This window comes from Barbus barbus (genome assembly GCF_936440315.1).
Source record: "Barbus barbus genome assembly, chromosome: 4".
NCBI lineage: Eukaryota > Metazoa > Chordata > Actinopteri > Cypriniformes > Cyprinidae > Barbus > Barbus barbus.
This window is the reverse complement of record NC_136732.1, coordinates 12,586,681-12,610,781: the sequence shown is the minus strand read 5'-3', so window position 1 is coordinate 12,610,781 and position 24,101 is coordinate 12,586,681. Positions and strand designations below refer to the sequence as shown.

General features: G+C 36.6%; 1 protein-coding gene across 1 annotated transcript in view; it reads right to left on the bottom strand.

The window, feature by feature from the left end:
• Positions 1–15,747: 15,747 nt before the first annotated feature.
• LOC306868928 (transmembrane protein 104-like) overlaps positions 15,748–24,101 on the bottom strand; it is a 56,742-nt gene continuing 48,388 nt past the window's right edge. The window contains exon 10 of the mRNA XM_079415405.1: positions 15,748–16,848. Coding sequence (XP_079271531.1) covers positions 16,085–16,848 — 764 coding nt within the window. The 3' untranslated portion in view covers positions 15,748–16,084. The remainder of the gene's footprint in view (positions 16,849–24,101) is intronic.

The window sequence follows — 24,101 nt, the reverse complement described above, 5'->3', positions numbered from 1 at the left end:
TTTGATTAGTGGATTTAAGGGAAAAGTATGCTAGTACTTTTCTAACTGATCAGACTTTGAATTTATGCCTGCCAGACTGTAAAACAGAGAGAAAAACATCAATTTATAATGAAAAAGAGACATGAACCTTATATATAACCCTATCTCGGGCTAAAGTTAAGAACCAGCTGGAACACACTAGAACACGCCACCTAGTAACAAGTATAATATCTATAATAACAACACACTAGCATCATAGTAATGAGTTTCGCACAGGCAATCACCTTTCAAACTTCTTTCAGAAAATGTAAAAATCTCCAAAGAAATGAAAGCTGACACCCAACATTCAGTGTGCACTCAGAGGGATATTTTAAGATGTAGCTCGTGAACAAATTAAATTAGTCAGCTTGGCTCGTGCACGAGCTCGGGTTGAGTACCTCTGCCCTACAACCTTCTTGATCAGCTTTCCTTCCGACTTGGCAACAAAACAAAGGTGACAAGAAGGTTGAAGCAAAAGCCCTAACTTTTTAAGGGTTTTTTCTGGAGCAGTCAGCTTTGCTGAAACAAAGCTGTTCCCTGGTCCACAGCGTCCCTATGAAACTAGAGGGTAATCTATGGGATGCCAGGCTGTATTAGAAATGATTTAACCTATATGTCCTCCGTTGGCCCTGGGCACCAATAGTATCGGTTTGCACAACGGCTGCGTGGCGGAGGAGAAGGGCAGCATAAATCCACACTCTCCATTATGGATGAAGTAGCAGACAAAGAAATAGAAGTAACGGATTTTCTGACAGGCAAACATTTAGCATTACAGCTATAAATAATGACTATAAAACAAGGCCTTGGCTCAGACTGTCAGAAGGTTCTCAACAAATCAACGCAGATTATTGGTGTTGCAAGGGCACAGTTTGTCCACACACATAAAACTGTGACACAAAAGTGTATTTCTGAGAGGAGGCCACAAGCAAGTCAGTTATGAGCAGAGGAAAATATGCTTACTGTCCATACTTATTTGACACAGTAATTCACAAATAAATTGTTAAAAAAATCATACAATGTGATTTCCGGATTTTTATTTTTAGATTCTGTCTCTCACAGTGGAAATGCACCTATGCTGGAAATTGTAGACCCCTCCATGATTTCTAAATAAGAGAACTTGCAAAATCACAGGGTGATCAAATACTTATTGACCTCACTGTATATATTTTCAGAATTCCTTGGTGAATACAACATTCAAAAGAATAACTTAAAATAAAGTGTTACCAAATTTTTTTTTAATATATTATGAAGCTTGTCTAAGAAAAAATAGTAAAGTATCAGCAAACTTTTTTTCTCTCACTTTGCATCAAAAGTAAATATCAGATCAACAGTTTTACCTGTGGTAAAAAAATCACAGTACAATGCCGTTTATCATGGCTTACACCAGCAACTGCACTATGACAAAATAATTCTTCTGCCAAGTAATGTTGTTCACTATCTTAAGTGTAGGTTTCTAAGCAAAGCAGAATCTTGATGCCTTTATATACATTCCCCGATGGAACCAGACATGGAACTATCCATTTCATGAGGTGCAATCTAGTATATAACACTCATCCAGGAGGAGAATTATACATTTTATAATTTATGCTGAACATACTATTCCTAGCTATATATAGCCCTCATGCAGGTCTTTATTAATGTGTAGATATTGAAAGGACAAGAGAGGCCAGCAGAATGCAGGACTAATTCTCTTCTCTTGTTGTTTATTGATCATTTAATCAAGCATCTGTTAAAGGTCATATAGCTGGAGGTCACATGACACACCTGCACTGACCCTCTGCGTGAGAAAGAAAGGACCTTTCCGTCCAGCACAACGAATCACTGTAACGACTTCCAGCACTCTGCACTTCACACTTCCTGTTAATTAATTTGGTCAATCAGCACCTTTATGGGCCACTTCCTCCTCAAGAAAATAGACTGGTGCAGGACGCAGATACTGAGATGAATAACAAACCAGTCGGTTTCTCTCATCTCCATTACTGCTTTGTTTTACTTTTCTTAGCTTCAGAAATTACACGTATAGTCTGATGCATAGTCTGAAAAATATCTGTTTTCCCTGTGTTTTGGATTATTACAGACTCTTGTGTTGTGTAACTCCTCGCTCCTCACAGTAGCCGTCATGACATTTATCAGTAGTTGATGCAATGCTGAAACACTTCCTAAACCTGAAATGAGTTTTTTTGGTAAATTCATTAGTCAAATGCTGTTTCTTCCATAAAACTGCAGACTTTGAGTGTATAATAGCGGTAGGCTATTTTAGAATGGAAAATTGAAAAGCTGAAAAAGAGGAATTAGGGACAATCAAATTATGAATTTATGACTATTATGTGAATATGTGATCAAAATGTAGTCTGATTATGAGCATTTTAAAATGCAATTTATTCTAATTACAAGTACTTAATTTTTGGAATCTGATTACGTAATGCAGATTACATGTAATCAGTTACTACCCAGCTCTGAGTAGAAGTACATTTAGATGCCTTACCATTGTAACTGACAGGACTTGACTATCAGGTGGGTATTTGCTTACAGGTTAAGTCAAAATCACTGAGGAGTGACAGCCTGCAGTGATCAAGTGCTGGAGGAAATCATTAGTGATGTCCGTGACCTCATGAGAATGTCAGGCCAACAGTGTAATAAACCTAAACAACTGGCTGAGAGCGAAAAGCAGACAAACAGCCCAGACCAGAGGCAACTTCACAGCAGACCAGCTAAACAAACTGATGAGGACAGCCAGACAGTCCTTGGACTCTTTTCAGTCTGTCAATATGACTTGGAAGACCTTTATGTTCTGGCTTTTTCCACCAACAAGCTCCGAGAATTACTGGAGATCCATTCTAATGGTTGCTATTAAACAGAACCAGGGGTGTAAAAAGTACTCAAGTGAAAGTACAGATACTTAAAAGTACAACGTATCTGGTCAAAAACATACTTGAGTAAAGGTAAAGAAATAAAATAAAATAAAAAGACTGTACTTTAAAGTATTAAAAAAGTATAACTAACTTGTTTTGAATGAATGAGGAGAATTAAAACATTTTGAAAGGCCAATTTTTATGTTGTCTACTTAACCACGTCCCTGTCTGTAACGATAATCCTTAGTTTAATTGTTTGTGGCATTTAGACTTTTTTCTCAGCAAATATTGATATATAATTATTTGTGACTAATTAGATTAATTATTGAGCAAATCATGCAATTATTTAGATTTATTTAGAAACAATTCATTGACAGTCCTAATTGTTACTCAATATACCATTATAATACAATTTATCCACTCCCAAGTAAGAACATTACTAAACATGATTTATAATTTATTAAACATACAATGCTCATTTAAACACGTTTTGGAGATTTGTAACATTTAATAAAAAAAAAAAAAAGCAGTCATCCCTACCAAAACATGAATTGTATTTAAATTGTAAGCCATTTTGTGCATTCAGCCAATTTAGACAGCCAGGCGCAGATTAACGCACAGGCTTAGGCTGCAACCTAGGGGCCTCACATGTGCAGGGGCCAGGCTATTTTGTTTTTATTATTACTATTTTAAATATACTTCGGCACAAACAAAAAAGACCCTCATTGGCCCATAAGAAACATTAAACGAGGATTCGTTGCACAGCGTCTGACAAAATTCATATCTTGAGCACGCTCAACACCGCCAAACTATTTTTCAAATCATGTATTTGGTCACTGAGATTTTTTTTTTTTTAAATATGTAAAAACCTTGCCTCGTCTCGTTCTCGTTCTCTTTAGTTAAGTGTCGGAGTTGATGATAATCAAACAACAAAAGACAAGGAGAAAATCACTACCTGCTCTTGACAGAATAGCATTTGTAGCTTTTATAAGAATTTATATAGTGAAAATTGTGCCCATCACATTCACATCTATGCAACCAATAAATAAATTGCTACTAGAGCATAAAATTGCTTACAAGAGCACATATTCTTCATTGATCTAGTCACTTGATTCTGCTCTCAAAATGCACCAGATTTATGCATTTAAATTTAAAATGAAAATTTTCTTACAGGGGGGCATTCCCCTGAACCCACTATGTGCACCCACCACAGTCTCACAAAATCCAGTGGGGAAACTGGGAATGTAGAGGAATCACTGTCTCAATGTGTGTGTGTATGCCAGTTCACTTTACTATTTGCATGTGGACCATGTATGACACTAAATACATTTCTCCAGTAAAGCACATGATTAAGGGGGGGGCCTCACACAAAGAGCAGCCTAGGGGCCCCTGACCACCTTAATCTGTCCCTGTAGACAACTAACAGACATATCAAAATGGACCAAAAAAAAAAAAAAAGACAACTTTTTTTTTGGGGGGGGGGGGGGGGGGGGGGGAGCAACTTTGCTACCGCAGTATGCTTCCTCAGATCTGATGACAGAAATTTAGCTGATTAAAGTTATAACTGAAGCTGAAAGGTCAAGAGTTTCTGTTATACAATAATGACTACTACTTAAACCTGCAGTCCATATCTTTTTTTTTTTTTGTGTTCAAAATATACAAAATTTATATAATAAGCGAGTACACCATGAATCCATTTTCCAAACCGTGTTTTTAGCTTGAATCACTACGGTACACCTATTATAAGTGTTTATATTCAGACTATTTTAGACTGGTTCAGGTAGGTACCGCTGCAGAGAAGCCCAGTACCTGCAGGATTCGTCATAGACATAAACAGAGATAAATGCACACAGTTCTGTTTATTAAACGCTAGAGGGCCAAAAGTTACAGACTGCAGCTTTAAGTTGAAATAAAATTTTAAGGAGTAAAAAGTACAGTTTATTTCTTCAGAAATGTAATCAAGTGAAAGTACATGTAGTCAGTTTCCATTTTACTTGAATAAAATACAAATACTCCTAAATAATACTTAAGTACAGTAATCAAGTAAAATTACTCAAGTAGGCTATTTTACACCCCTGAGCAGAACTCCTTCTCATATATACGTAGGCTAATGTATTTTGTGTCATTACTTTTTAAGCAGGCCTAATGAGACAAAACATAATAAATGTTTTCACTATACTTTCTTCAGAAAAACACACCATTCCTTGTGGTTTGGAAGCGAAGAAATCGCGAATTCTGAGAGACACAATAGCAATGTCCGATTCAGGGATAAATTATTCTGGAGTCGATTCTTTTTCAATTAACTCCTTCGCAGGTTGCACCGAATAATTAAATTGTGAATTCAACTGATTCGATCATAGCAGTTACTCATTCAACGAACTCAGTGATTCAGTGATCCAGTGAGTCTTACGCTAAAAATAAATAAATAAAAATAAATCACTTAACCGATTCAAACTGAGCCAAGAACCGGAAGTCATGATCTTCAGAGCTTGAATGTGTAATCGTAGCAATGAGACCTATATAATAATATAAATAACGTAATATGTATTCATATCATACAATTACAGTTGAGGTCAAAAGTTTACACCCCCCTTTCACAATCTACAAAATGTTAATTATTTGACCAAAGTAAGAGGGATCATTAAAAAAATGCATGTTATTGTTTATTTAGTACTGACCTGAATAAGATATTTCACATATAAAAGATGTTTACATATAGTTCACAAGAGAAAATAATAGTTGAATTTATAAAAATGACCCTGTTCAAAAGTTTACATCCCCTTGATGCTTAATACTGTGTTGATACCTGAATGATCCACAGCTGTGTTTTTGTTTAGTGATGGTTGTTCAGGAGTCCCTTGTTTGTCCTGAGCAGTTAAACTGCCTGCTGTTCTTCAGAAAAATCCTTCAGGTCCCACAAATTCTTGTGCATTTGAACCCTTTCCAACAATGACTGTATGAGCCATCTTTTCACACTGAGGACAACCGAGGGACTCATATGCAACTATCACAGAAGGTTCAAACGCTCACTGATGCTCCAGAAGGAAAAAACATGCATTAAGATCCGGGGGGGGGGGGTGAAAATATTTTGAATTTGAAAATCAGGGTAAATTTAACTTATTTTCTCTTCTGGGAAACATGTAACTATCTTCTGTAGCCTCTGAAGGGCAGTACTAAATTAAATGAATATGATATTTAGGCAAAATAAGAAAAATGTACACATCGTTCTGTTCAAAAGTTTTCACCCCCGGCACTTGATCCCTCTTAGTTTGGTCAAATTATTAATATTTTGCAGATTCTGAAAGAGGGGGGTGTAAAATTTGACCTCAACTGTATAAATAATGACAGACTGAGCTCTAAACCATAAGATATTGTGGACTAGACCAGTAGTTCTCAAACCTCTCCAAGACGTACCCCCAGAACTGCACACTTTGTATGTCTCCCTATATATGACACACCCACTTCAGGTCTTGCAGTCTCCACTAATGAGCTGATGAGTTGAATCAGGTGTGATAGATGAGGGAGACATACAAAATGTGTAGGGCTGGGGGTACTCCAGGACAGGTTTTAGAAATATCAGTATGACCTATAGAGGAAGCAGGAGGAAAAAGTATGTGGAGATGAAAGACCATCATTCACAGTTGATAACCAAAGTCTACCATGAACATTGACCTTAAAATGCAGTTTTTCTCTGTAAGAAATGGAACTCAGAATAGATGCTAGAAAATTGCATTCGCCAAACGAATGTGGAAATTTAAAAAAAGGAGCACTCGATATGAGGGCAGGTCAGGATGACTTCAACTAAGAGCAGCCTGCTGATGAACTCAAGGTCATGCAATTAAAGGTAGAGCAGTGAATATCGAACAGAAACTTGATGCTATTGAGGAGCTGACAGGTTTATGAATGTCAATGTAACTAGTGTTCTTCCGCACAATCTGAATGTGGTGAAGAAGCCTTTTGGGACCATTAGTCAACTCTATGTCAATGAGAAAAGACTACCGTGTGGCCATCTCACCCGTATTGTGAGCATAATTTTCAAATTCTCCTTTAACAAGAGGGTAATATCTCTAAAGAAAGCTAGTTAGCCTTTCCTTTCTATCTTATGAATGGCCCCATAAAGCCACACACAAACACAAACACACACATATAACATGGCACGCAGCCTCAATTATTCCCTTGAAATACTTACACTAGTTCCACTGTTAAAATCAAGTGAGTTAAGGTTGATGTTTGCTCATTAACTAAAGCTAAATGTTGTTGTTAACTAACTAGATTTGCATTAAGTTAATTCTGATGCTAGAATGTTGCGAACAGTTGCCTTTTCTGAAAATGTGAAAAAAAGATTAAAAGGTTTTTAAGTTTGAAGGTTTATAGGCTTTACGGAAAGACTGACATATCTGTTAAAAGTCACCAATAGAGAAATCTGTATTTAATTTATATACACTACCATTTAAAAGTTTTTTCTTAAGTAACTTATGCTCCAAATCTGCATTTATTTGATCAAACTAATTTATATAAATGCTAAATATTATCACAATTTAAAAGAACCATTTTCTATTTGAACATAATTTATTCCTGTGATGCAAAGCTGAACTTTCAGCATCATTACTCCAGTCTTCAGTGTCACACGATCTTCAGAAATCATTCTAATATGCTGATTTGATGATCAAGAAACATTTCTTATTATCATCAATGTTAAAAACAGTTGTGCTGCTTCATATTTTTCTGGAATCCATGATACAATTTTTCAGTGCAATCAATAGAGTTCAATAGAACAGCTTTTTGTAACATCATATTACTCTTTTTACTCTCATTAATTATAACACTTTTATGACCAATTTAATGCCTCCTTGCTGAATAAAAATATTAATTTCTTTAAAAACAACAACAGCAAATTTAGCATCTGCGCTAGAGAACCGTTATCGTCCCAACACGTACATCTCAGCGGGCAGAAACATATTTGACACAGGAGCTGATAGAGGAGGGGTTGACGTGAAGGTTTAATTGAGGCCAAGAAATGTTTTTGACTGGACATATGGGAGCTTCTAACCAATCTCACATAGAGGCTGGTAAAATGATAAAAAAAACAGTGTTCCCAGGACCAGTTTACAATGTTTTCTGCCAAAACATTGATTTATTTTGACAACCAATATACCAAATGACAGCTTTAACACTTCAGAACTGAAAATAGTTTCAGGCTATTCAAGTATTCTGGTCTCTAACTATACCTTTTGCGTAATCTTTCCACAGAGACAGCAAGAAGCCACATAACACAACCTCAGCAAAAGTTACAATCAACCCAATTAATAAGATCAGCACAAACAGAGGTTAAACAGAAAGGTTAAACGCTCCTTTAGAGGAGTGAACGTTAGAATCAAGAGACGACCTGTCAGCATGTTGAAGACGCCGTTCTGTACATGATTTTTCAGTGGAAACTCTCAGAGCTAAATTCAGCGTGACCTTGACAATGCTGTAAAATGAGAACCGAGAAACTGTGCTAACGGAGAGCGAACTATTCACCATCAATACAGAGGAAACCGGTCTTGTTTGCTTATTTGGGTCAAAACTATTAATATCCGACATGAGCTTGAGGCTGTCGGTTTGACCCTTCTGTCAGACATCATCAATCCAAATGTTTCCTCTGAAGCTGAACCAACCCAGACGGAGGCCCTCGAGAGGGAGAGGAATCCAGTGATGAGGCACACACAGACACCCTCTAAACTTCCCACAGGTGTCATCTTGTATTTATATTTTTCCATCGCAATTAACGGTGATGACTTCAAAATTTTTGACCAAATCTTATATGTTTAGGGAGGCAGAGGTGGCTTAATTAACAGTACAGTGTCAACTTACAGAGGTGAATGTCCTAAAAACTTTCTAATGGAGGATTTGATGGCTGGCAGCATTTAACATCCATTAACGCTGACATTAGAATGACCCACACAATGAAGGTCACTGTTACAGGATGCCACCTTTCCAACAAGCCAGTAAATTATTGCCGTTAGCCGTCCCAGTCAACTGGAAGTAGCGCTAATGTAAATAGGAAACACTTAGGAGACACAATAGTTCAGCCGGGCACATAAACTAACAGAATGTGAACCGCAGTGTGCTGAAAACACAAACAAGTGCAAAGGTTAAAAAAGAAATAAATAGCCAGGGTTTGGGCTGATCTCAGTCAACATCTCAATGTTTTGGAGGGGTCAAAGGGTCAAGACAAATTTTAACTATAAGACGAGCTGTCTTTAAAACGTGATGCTTCAAAAACAGTTTAAGCAGTGATACGCAAGGTCTAGAGACGTGGTTTTTAAAAGTTGAACTACTAACTAGAGTGCAACCTTTTTAAAACGCTGTGTCATAACGCAAGTTGCAAGTGCACAAGAGGTTATACAATTGTTTGCTCCGTGTTCACATTAAAAAACTACTGTGCAGTTGAATGCAAAAACATAAGAAGGAGGGTCGTGAAATATAAAAAGGGCAAGGCTAAAGACACTTTTTTAAAAGTTGGACTTCTTTTAACTTGAGAGCTATGTTTTTAGAGCGCCATGTCATGTAGCACAACATGCAAATATAGCATGTTTACATGGATAAACTTAAAAAGCAGTGCAGTGGAATGCAAAATGTGAGATGCAGGGTAGTGAAATGCCCAAGATCTGGAGACTTTTCATTTTTTACTTTTAGTTCATATTCATGGTGTCTCAAAATAGCACAGTTGTGTACACTTAGATGTTCTTAAGATTAGCTTAAGTACTAAAGAATAATTTTTATTAAGTTCAAAATTAGTGCGTGAAAATAGAGCACTTTAAGTACATTATAGAAGTGCACTTTTTTTTTTTCCACCTGGGTACTTACCCTCACGTCGTTCCAAACTCATATGAATTTCTCTCTTTTGTTGAACACAAAAGAAAACATTTTGAAGAATGTTAGTAACCAAACAGTTGTTGGTCCCAATTGACCTCCATAGTATGGGGGGAAAAACAAGTCAATGGCTACTGTCAACCGTTTCGTCACCCACATTCTTCAAAATAGTTTCTTTTATGTTAAACAGAAGAAAGGAATTCATACAGGTTTAGTAAGCAGGTGAGTAAGTGATGATTTTTTTTCTTTTTTGGGGAAAAACTCTAAGGACATTTAACTGTTACTGCATTAACCAATAAAACGGAATGCGAGATTTACCCATTTTATCATCTTAACCTGTTGTGTAAAATCAGTAACATGACTCAACTACCTAGTTATTTGTGTGAATGAGCACCAGTCAATGGTCAAGCGCTGTGATAGGGTTGGGACGGAGCGTTTGAGCGAAAGTGTGTCTCATCATCCATGCAGGGCACACACATGCAGCAGCACTTCGTCAGACAATGCAGCAGGCCAGCGGCGCTGACAGCCAGCTTTATCACTGAGATCAAATGCAGCTCTCTATTCCTCCCTCTCTCTCTCTCCACACCTGCACTGATGCTTTAAGCACCTGATCTTTCTTTATTTCAGCTGCTGTGTGTAAGGAAAAGCACTAATGGGCTACATAAAATCACTCTGCACATCTAAGACACACACAGGATATTAGACGATGTACAGACATAGAAACTTCCTTTCTTTCCCCTCCGTATTAGTCAATTTCTTTATTCTAACCACTTTCGCCTGCCACTAGCAAAATGTTGACTGTGTGGTTTTTATATGCCTGTAGTAAAATGCTGGGAAGCTTTGCCCATTATGACATCTCATTGGCCCAAATTTTTTTTTTTAATAATGCAACTGATGGTTTCAACAAAAGCATACACTTGATTAACAACCTTGGAGCCCATAGGTCTATAATTAAAATCCATTTCCCTACAGAAAAAAATTATATATATATATATTTTTTACTTTCAGAACCTGACTGTTGTGCAAATGGCCATACAAACCATTGGAAGCCCATTTCTGGCATAGGATAAAAAATATAAAAAGGCAAGTACTCACAATTGTCTCACAATTTCCTTTTATAAAAGAGAAATGCTAGATATAAACTCAGAGAGAAAAAGTTGCAATTATCTTTTTTCTTTTTCAGGCTCACAAGTGAACCTGAACTAAGTCACGTGCTAGTCAGAAAATATTAAGTGATATTAATTGTGCTCTTTCCATAACAACACACTAATTTCATCAACTAACATTACATGCCACTGTAATCAGATAATTTGTATACAATTAATAATTATAACAAAATGTTAACTTAAGTGTTGGGAAAGGTTACTTTGGAAATGTAATAGGTTACAGATTACAAGCTACCCTATTCAAAATGTAATAAGTAGTGTAACCATTTCATACTTCTCCAAATTTCTAACAAATGTTTTCAACTGTTACTAGTTACTCCCCAACACTGGTGAAAATACAAAAATCTAAAAATGAACACTGCCACTAACTCACCTCAATTCAAGACTCAAAGAAAAGTTGTATCATTCTGACAGGCAGCAGCAGTAATGTGTTACAGACATGCTTCATGTGCCTGCATCCCGTCTGACAGCACAAGCCTTGTTAAACCATCTGGAATAAACACAACCAGACCCATATAACATTCATCAACACTGAGAGCAAGACAACTCATTCAACCCAATACAATACATCTGTATACAAGACACTCAATAACAACCAATAGAAACTATGAAGCAGCCATATATAATAATACAATATAAATCTGCCAATCTATAAATTCACTTTGTTGGGAAGCAGTAAATCAATAGTTTAGTGTAGTTATTATGAATCATCAAAATGAAGAGTTGACTAATGCCACAATGAACAGAAACATTAAGCATCAATCATCAGATTTACGTGTTCCCTTAAGAATAACAGTAGCCTATTATTGGAAAAGTCATATAAAACCATTGACTTGATTAACAGGTGAGCACAAATATGAATCTTTCACGTGGGTACACCTCACAAAAATCCTCTTAAAGTACTAGCTCATCTCAAAATGAAAGTTTAGACATCATTTACTCACCCTCATGTTGCTCCAAACTTTCCTTTCTTTCTATTATTAAGACGGTCACTGCTCTCTTCCAGCCTAATGAAAGCGGACGCCGTCCATGACTGTCAACTCCAAAAAAGTAGTTAATACAGGCATATTATAGCGTCGTCTGAAACTTTAGTCGTTATTTATTTTCATTTTGGAGCGTACCGATGTCACATTGAGGCCTAAAAGCGAATCTCATGGGTCAGTTCCTCAGCACCAGTGTTTATCAACACTTTCTGATAAAAAAAGCAGTTTTAGAACCACAATGCAGAATATGATTAAGATGGTTTTAATGTAGTGTCATGTAGAGAAGCACAGTCATAAATCAAACAATGACATGTTGTCCAGGCCCTCGCTTTGCAATACTCAAGCGGCAGCTGTCTCACAGTTGATCAATAGACAGTGAGACAGTGCATTAAAACGATGTTTACAACACGATCTGTACCTCAATATGCCTCAAAGTCCACAATTTTCATAATTTCATTCAATATTTAAGTCAAAAAAGTCCAGTCTATGATATATTATCCATAATAAAAAAAACAAAAAAGATGTATAAGCACCAGAAATGAGATGCAAGTCTTCCTGTACATTCGTTCTGAAACAGATTGGCTATAGTCGATGTTTGTGCAGCAAGTGTGGATCAATATCCTTCTTTATCTAATCAATAGAGCAGAGCTTAAATGTAGGACATAAACGAATGCAGGTGAGGCTGCTCAAACACGCCTGATATTGATTGATGGACTGGAAAAAAGTAGTAGCTATCTGGAATTCCTGACCTTCATGTAATGCTTAATGACCTAATATAATATGTATATTTAAAGAAAAAAGGATGTAGAATAAATAGCTTAAATGAATAAAAACACCTGATAATAAAGCAAGGTTTATGCTGTAGTAATTGATTTTACTATTGGTTTATGATCATAATAAAGAGCTAGACTTGTTAACTCCGAGAACTTTGGAAAAGATTCAAAATGTCCTTGAGTGAATGTTTAGTATTGTCCTCTAGTTGATTTTTGCCGTTTTTACACAGTCTAAGAACTATTATATCCATATCAAGCTAATAAATATACTAAAAACAACTTAGTAATTTTTAATAATAATAATATTAAACAAACAAATATACAATACAGTATTAGAGAATATGGAAGGTATTTTATGCATTGGCCCAATGACAACCAGGTGAAACATTTAAAGTGCCCCTATTATGGGTTATGAAAGGTTCACATTTTGGTTTTGGGAGCCCCCAACAACAGGTTGACATGCATGCAAGTTCAAAAAGCACTTTCATTTTCTTATAATATGCATTTATTTATTTTTACCTTATTTGCTCAACGACTCCCAAATGATTTGCTCAACGATTTGGTTTATCCGAACCCCTCCTTTGCTTGACGCTAATCTACAGTGATTGGTCGATTTTGTTTCCATTGCATCATGCCTGTAATGCCCGATAAACCCGCAATGTGGCTTTCCACATAGCCGTTACCGGGGAAACAGCTATTTTACTGGTCCAAAAGCGGCACCTGGTGGCAAAGAATGAATTTGCATTTTCATTCAGACCAACGCGAAAATCAAGTTTTCTCAGGTCTGAGCGTGCAACAAGTGGGCGGGCAATATGCTAATGTTTCATGTTTACATCAAAGGCTTGGAATTCTTTTAAAAACTACTTGTTTCAATGATTCAGAGTCGACTCTTTCTTTTGAGACAATGACTTTATACACGGTGCACTTTCAGATTTAAAACTTTGCAGGATGCTTTCGTTCACTTAGAGCTGTTACACACGGCATGAAAGGTCATTTTCAAAAATCCACAATAGAGGCACTTTAATTCACTTTTCATGTCTAAATAAATCATTTTATTATTATTATTATTTTTAGAATCAAAATGCATCATCCTTTTAAAAAAAAATACACATTATTTGACAGATGCCAAGACAATCTTGAGGCGATGCAAATATTTAAATGAAAAGGCAAATTTAATGCCAAACAATACCTTACATACGCTTTGAGAATTTCCTTTACACATACTTTGAAATATTTATATTTACTTATTTTGTGACAAACCATGGAATAAAAAAAATGCACAAGTGAGTCTCAAAGATCAAAAAGAGCATATCCATTTTTATTTTAACGAGACATTGGTGGATGTGATTGTCAAGTATTTGAAGTGACTTACATGCAGGTGACGGCCTGAAATCGGTGAAAGCAGTAAGATTCATCTAAAGAAGGCACATTTGTTTCATTCATGGACATATTACATGAGCATTTGGTAACATTATAACATTTCACCCACGTGAAAAGACTTGATTTTGTGCTTTAAGGAGACATGAATGAGTTCTTACAGTTTGTTTGTGGAGCACATCAGAGAAAGAACTGAATAAGGAGACGTCCATTCTGTCCACAAACATGATCCTACAGATGTATTTCCCTTTATAATCAACAGCAGTTTGAAGCCAAACCTACAGCAGAAACAGCGTAAACTCAAGCGCAGGTTCAGATACAGTTCTCTTAGATCAGGAGACAGCGCTCTCACAGAGAGCAGCGATCAGTTTACAGTATCAAACACGTCACAGATCAAAGCGAATCAGCCACTGGCAAACACAGGAAAAAAAAAAGAAACTAATAAGTCTGGGACAGATTCATGTTGCCATCCAAAACCTGACGCAGACATGAGGTGGGTGGAGCAAAAATACACACAACTAGAAAATCATTAGAGAAATTAAAAGAACAGTTTATTCTATCATTGTTCACTCACCCTTTAATGCTATTTTGGACCGCACCGACTTTCATTTCTCTCTTTTTGGCCATATGCTGAAAGTCAATGGGGTCCAAAATAACACTAGACCCCACAGACTTTCATCATATGGTCAAAAAAGAAGAAAGTCGAACTGTTTGCAATGACACGAAGGGGAGTAAATAATGAGTGTGTGTAAACAATCCTTTTAAGAAGCAAAAATGAACCTAAAATGTGCAAAACGAAAGGCAGGAATCCGCTGCCGTACATTTGGTATGAATTAAAGCCAAACTCAAGACAACTTCGTCTGAACTAAAGTGACATTAACATTAATAACTGTGTGAACGTGTTCTCTCAGGCACGATGAGATGCTCCATATTGATCATGACGCAGATGTGTCCATTTAATATCTGATTTGTCTCCCCTTCCTGCCTCCCTAAGGGCCCGTTTGAGAAGCTGAGAGCTTCGGGTAAGACGTCACTACATGGAGAACATATGGAAGCCTTCAATGCCTCTATCAATCTGCTGATGAACTGAGATTGAACTCTAGGTCTGGGCACATTATTCAAACAAGCGCTGCGCTGGTGTCACCATCCGTCAGCACAGGAGACGCAGCGAGGTGCCAGCCGCCGGTTAGGAACGCCGGAAATGCCAGCTGTGAAATGCTAACAATCTTGGAAAACGAAATCAAGGAACGCTTATTGTCAGTCTGTTTGTCTTTCACTTGATGAATATTAAGAATATTTTTGGTGCACTTTTTTTGGGGACTGAATTTGTCAGTCCAAAAGAACAAAGACACATCAGCTTGTTTTTTCTTCTGAAGATCAACGAAATCAGATGGTGAAATGAAATCCATCAAGAACGTGTGAAGGCCACATTTCACCCCAATATCTAAAAGATTTAGATGAGGATGTTTTAACACTTAAGAACACTACAATTTAAAAAGACGATTAAACCACACCTTCCCACCAACTTTTCATTGTTTAAAAAAAAAATATATATATTATATCATTTTTGTAATCAGTAAAAAAATATAAGCATGGATCAGAACAGAATTTGGGGTAAATGTGCTAAACTGTCTTGAAAGTAGCATCACATATACAAAGATTTTTCATTCTATTTATTTATTTTTATTTTATTATTATAATTATTATTATTTTTTTTGCTTTTGGGGTGGAGCGTGACCCAATCATGTTTTAATGCGATTCACCTAACTGAAGAGAAAAATCTAAAATAACTCAAGAACAAACAAATCAAGAGACGTTTCGAATGAGCACATCATATATGGTTTTTAAATAATGCATTTGCCATGTCCTGCCTTACAGAACATCCACTAAAGGATTGCGGATTTGTGAGAAAGAAGTCACTAATCCAATGCCAAAACGTCTTTCGGTCCCTTTTAAACACTGAATTAAATTAGACTTCAGCTAATGCCATTCTTTTAACATAAAACCCCAACTAACACCCTTCAAAAACACGGCTTGACAAAACAAATCTGCTTGTACGCTCAGTTCTTGGCTTCGGTAAGGACAATATTAGCCGTCACAAACATTAGACAGAACGTTGCCCACAATATCACAAACCAAACCCAAAATGTATGATGGAATGGCGACCGGTGCTTATTTACAGCATCGCTTCCCAACACGGGCTCGAGATGACGCCGACTAAAATATACTAGGAAGGCCGGGATGATATACTGAATGCCTGTTCCGGCATATGCCCCAGTGATACCCACAAGCGCCTCTAGATCGTGAGTACAGAAGGCCACGATAATGGGCGGCACTAGAGTAATGAATGGGAAGACGATACGGTCCACCACCCAAGGGTACGTGCCGCCGTCCCGATGGAAGAGAGTCTTCCAGTTGTTGCGTAGCGTGACGGCTATAATGGGAAAGTTGGTGCTAATGGTGAAGACGGGAAAGAGGCCCAGGAAGTAGCGTAGCACTGGAATGCTCAGGACGTCACAGTTATCTGTGAAATTTAAAGTGTACATGTCCCGCAGCAGAGAACTATCGAAGCAGAATATGGCCGTGAGGGACAGCAGGCTGTAGAAGCACAGGATGAGGATGTAGTCAGCCATGGCCAGGGCGCTCATGCGCTGCTTGTTGGAGATGGGCGTCACGAGCGAGGGCAGAGAGTGCTGGCACATGAACGAGTAGACGCAGACCCCGAAGAGGTTGGGCACACCTGAGATCTGAGCCACAGATGGGTGGCCCTCACTGTGCCCCTTGCCAATACGAATCAAAGCCAGGATGATCATCATGGTGAACGCTGAAAGAGACAGAGAAATTCATATAAAAATAATGATATAAAATCATGTAACACAATGCCTTTGAATATGATTTTTAAGCAAAGACAATAGTCAAAAATATTGCTTTTTCATATACTTGTCAATTTTGAGATTTTGGAATATTTGTTTTCATAATGTTGTTTCAGACTGGTGAAAGAAAACTTCATTTCATTTCATATACAACATTTAATTCCTAAAACACATTAGTTTTTTTTTCTGCCAGTTGACTATTGATAGTTTTCAGTCACGTGACCGGCTCGAAGACTTGGAGGGCAAAACATTCATAGAACTGCTGCACAAGCGTGTCAATTTTTCATCTATTTCATCATTTCAAAAGAATAAACAAAGGTATTTCTGAACAAAATGCAAGTTTTGGCCATTTGCAATCCATATTAATCACCAGCGGCAATATTTCAATCATAAACAATGCGACAAAACGTTGCAAAAACACAAAAAAGTGCCGTAATATTTAAAATGGCAATATTAAAAGATCAAATTCAGTAATCACCACATTAATGATGCACAGTTTACACAGGCAAGCAGATGAGGCCGGAAACATGAATGCAATCCGCTTAACGGTTCAGTGTTTTTCTTCTAATGGTTTTCTACGGGAAGCCATTTAATGTGAAACTTTGCACATTGCGTTTATATTCTGGCTTCATCCTCTTGCCTGTACAAAATACACCTCATCAATAAGGCGTCCACTGAATCTCGCCTTTTAATATCTGCGTTTTACTACATTATTACTTGATGCATTCTGCGTAAAAATAGCTGGTGGTCAGTGCAGCTAAGCTTCGTTTTGCCCGCCAGGTGGGCCTTCTTATGAGGGTGTGACGTCACGTGAAAAATATCAATTGCCACTGAATAAAAAATAAAACAAGGTAATTGGGACTTTTATCTCAAATTCAGACTGGTTTATTTCTCAAAATTCTGACTTTTTTCTCAGAAATGCAAGACATCCTGAGAAATAAAGTTGCAATTCTGAGAAATAAATTCAGAATTGCGAGATAAACAATTCTGAGAAATACAATTGATAAATTCGCAATTTCTTCTCGGAACTGCAAGACTTTATAACTTGCAATTGAGAGTTTGTATCTCACAATTCTGAGAAAAAAAGTCAGGATTGTAAGGAAAAAAGTGAGAATTGTGAGAAAAAAAAAAGTGAGAATTGCAAGATATAAACTCGCAATTGCGAGAAAAAGTCCAAATTTGAGATAAGTCCCAGTTTTATTTTTTTATTCAGTGGCAGGAAATGGGTTTCCACAATTTTCTGATTTTATGGAGTGATATAAAAAAAAAAGAGATTTTCAAAATCCCCTCTGTGAAAACATTTGACTTTCCACGTAGAAGCTGTAAAGCTACAGAAGTCATTACGTTTGAGCATGGAACAGAAATCTCTTGAAATTATGATGATTGACACCTTGGTAACCATACCAAGGTTCTGGCATTTCGTGCATTTGTTATCCACTACTTTTGACTAAAATAATATCGCGGCCAAAGACTTAAGACTTATGTTCAGTGATCTTATCTAAACCACGGTCGACAGAGATGCCATTTTTGGTTTACATCTGGAAGCATTCTTGAGGGGTTGCATTGTCCAGTTATTAGCGTTTGGATTTAAGTTTATTATGTTATGGTTTTTTTTAGCAAGATCTAGCAACACTGAGTCAAGACCTTTATCCATGACATTTCTTGCACTGTGAATACAGAAGAGACACAACTCTGACACGTTTATATACATCAACAACTAGTAGTTCAGTTCTGTAATTACTTTGTATTTTGTCATTCATTCATCATTCATCTAATTCAGTTGTAGAATGCGGTTGTCACTCTTGTCAATAAAAATGTCTGTAAAATTACTGAACTGTGTAGAGAACAGGATTAAGCACAAAAAGGTGAACTAACAACAGAATTCAGCTGCATGTGTCAATATGTCAACAATTCAAAACAAGAATTTTGAACCAATGTTCAAATTTATGTTCTAGAGTTATATGCAAATGAGTACATACTTCATTAGATCATGCCTCATTTGCATATTTAAACAACATTTTAGAAAACTCTTAAGACAAAAAATGAACTGGGGAAACGACTTGAGAAGTATGTGATATCTATTAGATAAATGTTATTCTTTATTCACCTGGGGTATCTTTATTAAGATACTGTATATTCAGCTCATACATGAGTTTGCCAAGCTGAGATGATTATTTATTAGCACTGCCCGCCTAAAGCCGATTTTTAAGCATATTCCTATTTTTGTAGCCTGAATAGCAAAAAAAGCATGCAATCTGATTTTAACTAAATCAATCCAAGTCTCATGAGGGTGTGACTTGAAATTCAGTTAAATTGGATTTGAGTAGATCCGTTTCAGCATGAACTGCACAAACAGATATCAAGTTTATCTTCCATCATTTGGGACAACTAAATTTAGGGGAAAAAAACACTCACGGTCTCTGTTGTGTATGTTATGCGCTTTATGAGTTGTCATGATGTATTTGAGCGGAAGACAGATTTCCAGTTCTGGTCTGTCCACACTGACAGCTTGCTGCTCATACACCATGTCTACATTGGAAGCCACTGACGCAACAACTCGAGTCTAAACACTGTGGCGTGACGCACAGCTTCAATGCGTCCAGTGATCACCAACCACGGGCCAGTTAGCTTCAAAGATGAAACCAAAACTTTACCATTTTATTTAGCAAGAAATTCATGCTATAAAAAGTGACTTTGGGTCATTTTTAAATAGTGTAACTTACCTTTAATTTTAGTACTACAACCTACCTTAAAACTGTGCAGGTGTATGCAGGGAAAAAGTGGTTTTATAACAAAAAATGTTTTTGATTTTATCAATAGAAGGTACAACACCATTAAAAGGTTTGTGGTTGGTAAGATTGAATGTTTTTGAAAAATCTCTTACGCTAGCACTGTATTCGTGCACAACACATGGACATACATTATTAACACTGAACTTAGGCTTAACTGATTGGTTTGCACACAGAAATGGCCACGGGTCAAACTCAGAGTAAAGCCCTATAAATTAAGCCCCCATATTATTAGGTCTCCATATGTATCTTATTTAAGCTTTATTATTTCTGTAATATTGAATTTATATTAAGAAAAAAAAAAAAAAGCTTAACTTTCTGTATTTCTATTCTGATCAATGTTGCAATCAATGCTGAGCCAGATGAGACTGTTCAGGATCTAATAGGCTGCTGGAAAACGCTAAGCTGGTTAAAAAGGGACCAATAACTTCTATAGGTGATGTTCCCTGCATAGACAACCAGGAAGAGGAACATGGATAAGAACACAAAACACAAGCACAATCCCCTCCATTTCATTATCATCTCAAACATCTAAAGCTAAGTGCTGCTCCTGAAAATCTATATATATAGATTAAGCAAGAATAAAAATAAAATATTTACATGGTTATACTGTTACACTAGTTGAAGTTCTAATCCACAACAAAAAACTGTTAAACAACATCCGATCCCAGTTTCCGGATAGCTAAGAGGTCCGATAGTAATAATCAGTCCTCATCCTCTTTACCCAATGCGTCACATGGCCAGGTCAGAGACTACAGGTGTAAACCTGAGATGCCAGCCATTGGATTTAAAGGTGAAATGGATTGGGTCTATCCACACATCTGAGAGTCCAGCTGACGTGCAATTAATCGGAGGTGCTCCCGACAGCAGTGCTGACCCAAAGGTCTCCATTAGCATTAAAGGTGTTCTCACACATGCTCATTCAGTGTTTGAAAAAGATGCATTCTTCCTGGCAGGAGTAAAACATTCTGGCAGCAAACCAGGGGCAGAGTGCGTGTCACACTAATCTCAGTCTATTAATCAAGGGCAGTTTGCATGTAAGGGGAATAAATAATTCACTAGTTGCAAAGAACAAATAACGTATTCACAGTGATGCTGCAGTAAAAGGGTAAGTGTCTCAGGAGAGAGTGCATGCTGCCAGGAAAACTACAAGTTACCTCATTTCAAGTACACAAATAACCATTATGAATGACTTTAGAAAGGTTTTGGAAGTAATCAAAACTCAGTAAAAAGTGTTGAACAAAGAGCGACAAACACTAAATCTATACTGTGAGAGACGGGTCTTATTTTACACCAAATCTAGAGACTAACAAGTCATGTGACCACACCATAACAGCCGTGTGAATAAGTAAATATATATTTATATTATATACATAAAAGTTATTATACATAAATATTAATATTTTATACATGTTCATACATACATTTTTCTTAAGTATATGCATGAATGTGCGATGTGTACACACATTATGTAAACACAAACGTTTATTTTGGATGCGATTAAATGCTTAATATTTTTGTGGAAACTGTGCTACATTTTTTGTCTTTCTTTGAATATAAAGTTCAAAAGCACATCATTAAAATTTAAAAACAATTAATTTAAAAAAATCTATATACTTCAGTAAGATACATGTTTGTCTGTATATTTATATATTAAATATAAAAATAAATTATTGAATGAAATATATTACATAATATATATTAAGAATATAAAAACACATCTATAATATATCAAATTAATAATATATAAAACACATCTGTCACACTATACAAATACTGTACAAGTCAGCTAAGGGAGGACAGTAAAATACAGAGCACAAAGCCAAAGACAAACAACTGCATTAACAGGTAACCTTCATTGTGCAATATGCTTAATATAGCAAAACAGATACGCAAGAGCTCAACTAGAGGACAAACGCAGACATACACAATGATGGAACTGCAAATCACTGGGGGAAACGTCAGAGACAGATAATGTAACCGAAGAACCAACCAGAGAGGATACATACATGGATGGGATGTGGTCAGATTCAAGATGCATTACTCCTTTTCATAACAAGAGCGGAGTACAAAAGAGTTGCACCGAAAGAATAGAAGGGTAGAGGAGGAAAAAAAAGAAGAGAAAATCAAGGGCACACTTAATCCAAATACTCCTGACATCTCCTGACACAACTCAAGTCATTGTATAGACGCTTAACCTTCAGCACAGAGGCCTTTTGTTGTTTAGGGATGAGATGTGATTGCATCCCGCCACATAAGGCACAGCGATTCATCACACGTTATGAATTCCCTCAGTGTACATGCTGATGACCATGGAAAATGCCACTGGTATCGGTGTCTTCAAGTCTTATTCATCATGATGTTTATATCTGACACCAGTGCCAGCAGAGCACGGTCAGAAGACACCACACAGGCAGACAAGAAGGATATAAAAAAAAGACGACCGAATAAATTCATGCAGCAAAGTCAAACTTGCCATGGCATCACAATCAAAATGACACTGATTGCTAAAGCTTCCTCAAAGGACGGTGTGTTGGATTTTGAAGGACACTCTTCATTAACAAAGCACCCGTGAGATGTTGAGTCACATGACCAGCGGTGACCATCAAGTGTGAATGGAGAACGGCGAGTGGCGAGTACATTAGGTAGATGTCAAAAACATCTTATCTGTGGAAGTATCATCAATCATCATCCATAAACTAATCGTGACTTTGCCAAGTAGGACGCATTCCTAGATCAACAACCTTGCCTGCTTGTCCTGGAACATTCCTATCAAACAATCAGGTTTCAGAGAGATATTTTTATTTATATTAGCGATAATCTACTGTTCAAAAACTTGGTCAACAAGATTTCTATTTTAAATAAACGAACTTTCCATTTATCAATGAATCCTGAAACAAAATGGGACTGTTTCCAACATTGGTAATAACAATAAATGTTTCTTAAACAGTAAATTAGATTGATTTCTGAAGGATCATGTGACACTGAAGACTGGAGTAATGATGCTGAAAATTCAGCTTTGCATCACAGGAATAAATGACATTCAAATATTGAATATACATATATTCAATTAGAAAAGTGTTACTTTAAACTGCAATAATATTTCATAATATTACAGTTTTTAATTTTTAAGTACATGCAGTCTAGGTGAGCATAATAGACTTCTTTAAAACTTATAGTAGGCAGCACCACAGAGCCCCTACTAATAGTCTATTATGTACGGTCAAAAAGTAATTTGGAATGACCGTGAATTGATTTTTGGACTTTCTTTGTGATATAGTTCTGTTAATTATTGAATGAAAATGCTTATGTGACAGAGGGTGAATATACAGGGGTACACACATCTCCCTAATCGCCTAAACTTTATGCTGCACCTAATTGCTAAAGTAATTAAAGTTTGAACAGAAGCCCATTAAGGAAGCAAATGTGGACATCAATACATAGCATAAGCTTAAGAGAGTTCAAAATTCAAGACATCTATTTTAACACTGTTTACAAAAAAAAAACCCAGTAGAAAGCATCCACACTAAGCCATTTCAGACCAACTGATGATCCTCTGAAATTTTCAAGCAAATAAGCAAGTGGTTTTATGGTCTGTTAAGGAAAGCAGTGTATGGTAGTTTGTAGCTTGTCCATATTGCAGGCCCTGCTAAATGAGAGGCGCCAACGCATTTTCCTTGAGAGCAATTTTCAGGCTCTATGAGCTGAACCATTGCCTGGGGTATTCATTAAGGCACAGCTATATTTCAGAGCACCTTGAGACTACACTGCTGCACAAAATGCCACACTGATGCTGTTCCAGATCCAGCACCTTTTACAGTATATCTGACCTATAAAACCACTATAAAGTCTGATTCTCAATGGACGCCTATCAATATGGGGAAAACCCTTAACATTTAAATAGCACTGGAGCTATAACCTAATAGTAGTGCTGTTGTTCACACACAAATCTATTTGAAGTAGGGCAGCATCTTATTGATACAATTTATATGGAATATAATCGAAACTCTGGTGGTAAAAAAAAAAAAAAAAAAAGATAATTCTAAAGGAAAAAAGGTATACAGTGAGCTTTTGTAGGAAAAGTGCACAATCCAAGCAGTCAATCAAGACCCAAGAACTTCATTTTAAAAAATGCTCATAAGCATATGATTTCATGCACTTGAGGAAGTTTTAAGTTATATGTTCATCTGTAAATGCTATAAATTCACACAAGGATCGTCATCCTAACAGCAATTCTCTGTTAAACCCATTTCATTGTTGCACGCTTGCTTAGAGAAAAAAAATAAACGCTAAAATATGAATCGCTTTAACTGTTTTGTCACATGATGTTTTACAAAACAAAATAGGGATAGCAACCTGGCATGTGTTTTTTTTTTTTTGAAGGCATGTCCAATTGATTTGCACTGCATCTATTG